Here is an 8,593-nt window from a genome sequence, read left to right as displayed (position 1 = left end):
TTTTATGGTAAAGTATATCTCAATAAAGCTGTTATAAAAAAATTCTTAAAAAAATAGAATATTGCCTGGCACAATGTAAGTGCCCAATAAATGTTAACCATTATTAGTAGTAATATTACTGTTATTATTATTATTTGGCCATCCTATGGCCTGAGTAAATCACTAGAAATTCTTTTTCAATAAAAGCCCACAGAATCTAGAAAAGTATTTCTAATTTACATATATTAACATTCACACATTTATTTCTATCCAAATTGTCTCAGAAATTAACAGTCTAATAAAGAATAACAATGTTAGTATTTTACCTGGAATAAAACAGCTGCATGCAATGGATGTCTGATCATATCATGATAGCATTCAGATAAATTTCAATGATTTGATGTTACCCAAAGATTTCAAATGACAGGAGATTTTCATTTTCATCTCCAGGAATAAACAGGAAGTCCAGGTAGAGTAAGTAGTTAGCTTATAAGAAGTATACAATTAAATCTTCAAATACAGGCTTGCTAACCTTCTCACCACATCTGGGGAATACTTTATAAAAAGACAAATATAGTGAACAGTTAAATGCTTACCAGTCCCATGCTCTGTGACAAGCCCACCTTGCCCAACAAAACAAAACCTCCATCACAATAAAAAGATCCAATTGAATTCATGTAATAAGCCTTTTAAGATGCAAAAGACTTGAAAATTAATGGTATGACTGACATTTACGACTACATGGCACAAATACATTTGCATCAGTTGAGTTTTTATAATCTGAACAGCGATTAAATCCAGTCTTTACCCTTCCTATTGCTAAAGAATATGACAGTGGAGGCTCAATCTCAGAAGCAAGAGCAGCAAATGATAAGCCACGACAGTAGTGATGCACCACACTTGGCAATGATCCACCACATTTGGTAATGATGCTCACACACTTGAGTTTCATCTAAAGCATGAAACTTCCCAATTCTTGGAACAGGGTTTCCTTTGTTAAAATCCCCTTCTATTCTAGTCTTTCTTTCTATAATTATCCATGTGCCTTTGCAGCAAATCAGGGAAAGCTGTGTTGAGTGTTACAACTTCCAGATAATCAGGTCTTCTGCCACAGAAAGCAATGCACTTTTTTTTTTCATATATTAAGAAAATATTATTTATGCCATAAAACTGATCATTCATTTTAAGAAAGATAATCTCCATTTTACCCACTTTCATTTAAATCAAATAAAACCATTCTTCGAGTCACCAAAGAGCAACAGGTTAATAGACAGAACAAGCAGCCTTAACACCCAATATGTATAACCGCCCCCCCCCACAACCCCTACTCCAGTTGTGGCCCTAAAAATTTCTGACCAAAATATTTAGCCTGAATAAAATCCAGCAGATAATTCCTTTTTGAGAAACAGGATTATTTTTTTAATTTTACATTATAACCATTGGGACAGAGTATGAAATAACTTTGGAAGAGAGATGTTTTTGGTAAGAAGTTAGAAAATTTCAGACAATGGAAATGGATGATATTTTTGGACCAGTCAGAACCAGTTTCAAAATATTTTCTTTACCACTTCAAGACTGAAACATTGGCTTTGTGCTCACAAGATTTATTTTAAAATTTAGAAGGGAAGCTGAAATAAAGATATAAACAAAAACTCTGGACAAGGCTGGGACAGAGGGAACCAACTTCGTAACGCTCTGTAATTTAATATCACTCCAAGAACACATTTGTCCTAGTATTGTTCTTAGTTAAGCTGAGAATGGAGAAAATATGTTTTAAAATTATATATCTATGTGTAGATAGTCTTTAGATACAAAATGAATAAATATTTAAATTCCATGATAAAGAAAAAATGTGGAATAAATTCCTATTTTTATAAGTAACTGTATATACAGTGGCTGTTGTCTGCCTGACTCCCAATCTTTTGTCTACTAAGAGTTCTTCAATGTGCAATTTATAGAAGGCAGTAGCTCATATTACCTTAAAGGAACCCAGTTTAGCTTAGAAATCAGCCTTTCCAGACACTCTGCTTCCTGAAAAGCCCTCACACTTGTGTGTATAAATAGCTGAGAATACAAGCAGGTGCACACATGCAAAAAAAGTACTTGTCTAAAGAAGAATTAATTAGCTTTACAAATAAAGTCTAAAACCAAGAAAATAAATTGCTATTCCCCAATCCGAGAAGCACATCTAATGAAAAAACTGCTAAGCCCGCTATGAAAAGGTGGCAGCTGTAAACCCAACTCATCCTACGTCATGCTCTAAGCATCTAGCTGTTTTGTGAATCAGCCATCAGAACACTAAATCCCTCCATGTTCACATGGTTAACTGCAGGCTTCTGATTTAGCTTTACTTTCTAGTTAGAGGCCAGCCTACGCAGAATAATTGTTTAGAGCTATGCTGTATCCAAACTACCTCCTACTATTAAGAAGAAAGTGCCCACGTGATAATATGCATGAAGGACCTATCAATCTAAATTTCTGAGGTCTTCCACCTGGATAAGTTCGAGCACTGGTCCACAGAGAGCTTTAATCAAAGGAAAATTATATGGTAACTGCCAACAGTTTGCATATTCAGAGCTGGGGGGGGGGGGTAAGATGAAAAATTAGAGTGTCACTGAGGTGCTGTTAAGCATGGCAGAAAGGTGACTATATGGAAAGACTAAAGAAGCCAATTCTTTAGCTGCCCTTTGCTTTTTAAAAAAGCAACAAGTGTAGAATTTTCCCCTGTCAAAATCTGAACACTGGTGAATGCATGTTTTCTCCTACCCAATTATGAAACCCCTTCCCAACCTCTGTCATTGCCTTTTTAAGCCTAAGAGAGAAATAAAAGAAAATGGATACAGACTATCCATTCTTATTTATGAAGAGAGAGGCATATTCTAATAGTCATAAGGCAATGTATTTAAGAGCTGCACCTGAACTGGTATTCTCAAAACTGAAAATACACTTACTAATTCTACTCAACTTGCAGGATGTATCCATGTGCTTTCTAAATCATTGGTTGTCACTCAAATGGACCACAGTGACCCTATCATGCCTTAAGGCAGCACTATACTGTGTATACTACGTATTTTCAAGAAATGACATTAAGAGGAAAAGGACAATCTTTCAAACATCAGTTCCTTACATAAATGGTGATGGTGCTTTATGGCTCCCCTTTCATCTCAAAATATCTCCAAAATTAGACAAAAGAGGGCCAGAGGCAAAGCTCAATGGTAAATTGCATCTTTCAGACGAGCTTTCAATTCACTGGTTTTTAATTTCCATTTCCTGATTTACTGAGGAGTGAAGGTGAGAATCATCCAACTGATGACAAAATAGAACAAGAAAACAGGATAAATGGCGAGGGCTTTGCGGTTTGGAGGCTGGCTATCGGCAAGAAAAGCTGTAGAGGCTAAACAAAACAAACAAAACAAAATGGAACCTTTAATATAAAAAGATTGTCACAACCACTAACATCTACTAAACTTGAATGTGCTTGGCATAGTCTGGAACATAGAATTATACTAAAAGTTCAGTTATATTTGATATCCTCAGAGAAAAAGGCATTCTGCAGCATAGTTTCCCAGACAGTTGAGAGCTACTAGTTTCTAGTATTAAGATTTCAACCATTTTACATGAAAATCTTTCTAAAAGGGGTTTCCTACTCTTTTCTCAGAAGTTACTGAACTGTGATGAGTAGGCTTATTACAAAGATGTCTAAGGTTAGTTGCTCCTGTGGCAAATGACTTCATACTGCTGTGCTGGGTTATCAGCTCTTTATGATGCTGTCCCTCTTGTCCACCCAGGAAAGGAGACTCATCTTTTTACTTATTAATGACCACCTTTCATGGAAATCTTTCCTGAACAACCATCTGTTATCCTGCCACCCCAGGCAGATCTGCCCACATACCTCCTCTGTGTCCTCACCATCCCCTGAACAGACTTCCATCTTCCACCTTGGATGCCTATTGCCCTTAAGTGTTTACATGTCTGGCTGCTCCACTAAGTTATGAACTCTGAGGATGGAGACCATGGTTAGCACAATGCCTGACACAGAGTTTGTGCTTAAGAAATACTTGCTGAATTAAAAAGTGGAATGTTTACAGGAGCCTCTCTCCCTTCTAAGATTCTACTTTCTGAACTGCTATGAGCCTGGATACTGGGTATTTAGAACTACATATAGGGTAAATTATCAGACTCTATGTGAGGGAATGAGGAGTTCTCCCATTGGTAAAGCACTCGACTTAATATACAGTCTCTGCAGTATCAATTCTATCACTCTTGGACCTTACTTTTGGATTACTTCTTGGATTTTAATCATGGTCCAGAACAAAGACATGATAATGCACTTAAAAATATTAAGCAGGGGCGCCTGGGTGGCGCAGTCGGTTAAGCGTCCGACTTCAGCCAGGTCACAATCTCGCGGTCCGTGAGTTCGAGCCCCGCGTCGGGCTCTGGGCTGATGGCTCAGAGCCTGGAGCCTGTTTCCGATTCTGTGTCTCCCTCTCTCTCTGCCCCTCCCCCGTTCATGCTCTGTCTCTCTCTCTGTCCCAAAAATAAAAATAAATGTTGTTTTTTTTTTTTTTAAAAAAAATATTAAGCAGTCTGTCTATCCCATGAAACAAGAAGCTACCTTGTAGCTGAAGGTAGAATTTTAAGAGAATTTTAGGAAGGCAAAACTAATGAGCACTTGGCATTCACTGCCACTGCTACAGGCTCTTCCTAATCTTTAACAGAATGTTCTACTGAAGCATAAAAGTACTATATAATGATACCTAACAACCTATACTGGGAGATCGTATAGTACACTTCTAAAGAGGTGTGAGATCTGCTTGGGTTTTAAACTTAATTCCCTTATTCACTAGTTATGTGTTCTAGGGCATGTTGTTTAACCTCGCTGTGTCTGTTCCTCATCTGTAAAAATAGGACTAATATATATAGTTTTTATTTTTTAGGGCTGTTGTGAGGGTTAAGTGAGATAATACATACATAGCACTCACAACAGTGCTTGGTCTGTAATAAGCAATCTGTATATGCAACCTACTATTTTTATTATGACGAATTTCACAGGAAAAGTCCCAAGTCATTTCTCAAGTCACCTATGCCTCCTACATGCCAGGAACTGAGCTAGGTCTAGTGTAATCTCCATTCCCAATCCTATATATTATTTAATAATTTTTAAAAAAGGATGTGACTATCCACATCTCAAAACTCTAGATACCCAATTTGCATAAGGTGGACATCACCCCTATCAAATGCCTACTCAGAGAAGAGGGTTCTATGGATGACACTGGCAAGAATGATATCACCCATGTATGACTTAGGAGTTACATTGCTCCTCATCTGGTCTTCATCTCTTAACTCCTGTCCTTGTATGCTTTGCCATTGTAGAGATAAATACATTCTTACCTACTATAGACCATGTAAACATCACGATCACCACAAAAAGCCGGACCATGAAGTTTATTGGTCCTTGCTCGGCCAAAAGCACCAACCGACAAACCAGCATTGCCACTGTCAAGGGGAGTATACAGTAACCCAGCACACAGAGGCTCTGGAAAAAAGATCTAAAAAAATAATATACAACCATAAAGATCATCAATATAGTTTATCTGTATCATGAGCTAGTTTATTACACAGATTTCTATGTAGCCTGGATTGCTACAGTCCTCAAAATACATAATACCTATACTTTAACATTGATTTTATGAAGATAGGTTTCTGTATTAATCATATGCTTTAATTTTTCTCTCCCCATACTCTTCCTCCTTTCCTCTCACACTCCTTAAGAGTCAATCATCTAGGATACCAGATGATCTACTCTAATTTGTAAAGACTTCCTTTTCCCACTGAACCTCTAAGACAGTGATTCTTAATCTTTTCTAGTTTAAAAACCTATTTAAGAATTTGTTGAAAGCTAAGGACCATTTCTTCCACAAAAAGGACATAATATCCTTTTTTTTTTAAATATGAAATTTATTGTCAAATTGGTTTCCATACAACACCCAGTGCTCATCCCAACAGGTGCCCTCCTCAATACCCATCCCCCACCCTACCCTCCCTCCCAGGCCCCATCAAACCTCACTTTGTTCTCAGTTCTTAAGAGTCTCCTATGTTTTGGCTCCCTCCCTCTCTAACCTCTTTTTATTTTCCTTCCCTTCCTCCATGGTCTTCTATTAAGTTTCTCAGGATCCACATAAGAGTGAAAACATATGGTATCTTTCTCTGTATGACTTATTTCACTTAGCATCACACTCTCCAGTTCCATCCACGTTGCTACAGAAGGCCATATTTCATTCTTTCTCATTGCCAGGTAGTTTTCCATTGTGTATATAAACCACAATTTCTTTATCCATTCATCAGTTGATAGACATTTAGGCTCCTTCCATAATTTGGCTCTTGTTGAAATTGCTACTATAAACATTGGGGTACAAATGCCCCTATGCATCAGCATTCCTGTATCCCTTGGGTAAATTCCTAGCAGTGCTATTGCTGGGTCATAGGGTAGGTCTATTTTTAATTTTTTGAGGAACCTCCGCACTGTTTTCCAGAGCGGCTGCACCAGTTTGCATTCCCACCAACAGTGCAAGAGGGTTCCCGTTTCTCCACATCCTTGCCAGCATCTATAGTCTCCTGATTTGTTCATTTTAGCCACTCTGACTTGGGTGAGGTATTATCTGAGTGTGGTTTGGATTTGTATTTCCCTGATGAGGAGCGACGTTGAGCATCTTTTCATGTGCCTCTTGGCCATCTGGGTGTCTTCTTTAGAGAAGTGTCTATTCATGTTTTCTGCCCATTTCTTCACTGGATTATTTGTTTTCTGGGTGTGGAGTTTGGTGAGCTCTTTATAGATTTTGGATACTAGCCCTTTGTCCAATATGTCATTTGCAAATATCTTTTCCCATTCCGTTGGTTGCCATTTAGTTTTGTTGATTGTTTCCTTTGTAATGCAGAAGCTTTTTATCTTCATGAGGTCCCAATAGTTCATTTTTGCTTTTAATTCCCTTGCCTTTGGGGATGTGTCAAGCAAGAAATTGCTATGGCTGAGGTAAGAGAGGTTTTTCCCTGCTTTCTCCCCTAGGGTTTTGATGGTTTCCTGTCTCACATTCAGGTCGTTTATCCATTTTGAGCTTGTTTTTCTGAATGGTGTAAGAAAGTGGTTTAGTTTCATCCTTCTGCATGTTGCTGTCTAGTTCTCCCAGCACCATTTGTTAAAGACACTGTCTTTTTTCCATTGGATGTTGTTTCCTGCTTTGTCAAAGATTAGTTGGCCATACTTTTGTGGGTCTAATTTTGGGGTTTCTATTCTCTTCCATTGGTCTATGTGTCTGTTTTTGTGCCAATACCATGCTTCCTTGATGATTACAGCTTTGTAGTAGAGGCTAAAGTCTGGGATTGTGATACCTCCTGCTTTGTTCTTCTTCTTCAAAATTACTTTGGCTATTCGGGGTCTTTTGTGGTTCCACACAAATTTTAGGATTGCTTCTTCTAGCTTCGAGAAGAATGCTATTGCAATTTTGATTGGGATTGCATTGAATGTGTAGATAGCTTTGGGTTGTATTGACATTTTAACAATATTTATTCTTCCAATCCACAAGCACGGTATGTTTTTCCATTTCTTTCTATCTTCTTCAATTTCCTTCATAAGCTTTCTATAGTTTTCAGCATACAGATCTTTTACATCTTTGGTTAGGTTTATTCCTAGGTATTTTATGCTTCTTGGTGCAATTGTGAATGGGATCAGTTTCTTTATTTGTTTTTCTGTTGCTTCATTATTAGTGTATAAGAATGCAACTGATCTGTACACTGATTTTGTATCCTGTGACTTTGCTGAATTCATGTATCAGTTCTAGCAGACTTTTTGTGGAGTCTATTGGATTTTCCATGTATAATATCATGTCATGTGCAAAAAGTGAAAGCTTAACTTCATCTTTGCCAATTTTGATGCCTTTGATTTCCTTTTGTTGTGTGATTGCTGATGCTAGAACTTCCAACACTATGTTACAGAACAGCGGTGAGAGTGGATATCCCTGTCGTGTTCCTGATCTCAGGGAGAACGCTCCCAATTTTTCCCCATTGAGGATGATATTAGCTGTGGGCTTTTCATAAATGGCTTTTATGATGTTTAAGTATGTTCCTTCTATCCCGACTTTCTCGAGGGTTTTTATTAAGAAAGGATGCTGACTTTTGTCAAATGCTTTTTCTGCATCGATTGACAGGATCATATGGCTCTTTTCTTTCCTTTTATTAATGTGATGTATCACCTTGATTGATATGCAAATGTTGAACCAGCCCTGCATCCCAGGAATGAATCCCACTTGATCATGGTGAATAATTCTTTTTATATGCTGTTGAATTCGATTTGCTAGTATCTTATTGAGAATTTTTGCATCCATATTCATCAGGGATATTGGCCTGTAGTTCTCTTTTTTTTACTGGGTCTCTGTCTGGTTTAGGAATCAAAGTAACACTGGCTTCATAGAATGAGTCTGGAAGTTTTCCTTCCCTTTCTATTTTTTGGAATAGCTTGAGAAGGATAGGTATTATTTCTGCTTTAAACGTCTGGTAGAATTTTCGGAAGCCATCTGGTCCTGAACTCTATTTGTTGGGAGATTTTTGATAACTCATTCAA

At 37.6% G+C, this 8,593-nt stretch overlaps 1 protein-coding gene across 2 annotated transcripts in view; it reads right to left on the bottom strand.

Moving 5' to 3' along the window:
• Nucleotides 1-220: 220 nt before the first annotated feature.
• Nucleotides 221-8,593, bottom strand: part of YIPF6 (Yip1 domain family member 6) — a 41,280-nt gene continuing 32,907 nt past the window's right edge. For both annotated transcript variants that reach the window (XM_040467847.1, XM_040467848.1), the window contains exons 6-7: nt 5,371-5,528; nt 221-3,373 (exon numbers count right to left, since the gene is read on the bottom strand). In XM_040467847.1, coding sequence (XP_040323781.1) covers nt 3,255-3,373; nt 5,371-5,528 — 277 coding nt within the window. In that variant the 3' untranslated portion in view covers nt 221-3,254. The remainder of the gene's footprint in view (nt 3,374-5,370; nt 5,529-8,593) is intronic.

The sequence above is a fragment of the Herpailurus yagouaroundi genome, unplaced genomic scaffold (genome assembly GCF_014898765.1).
Source record: "Herpailurus yagouaroundi ecotype Mexico unplaced genomic scaffold, PumYag 67569, whole genome shotgun sequence".
NCBI classification, from domain to species: Eukaryota; Metazoa; Chordata; class Mammalia; order Carnivora; family Felidae; genus Herpailurus; species Herpailurus yagouaroundi.
Note: the sequence above shows the minus strand (reverse complement) of the source record. Positions and strands in the feature narration are given on the sequence as shown.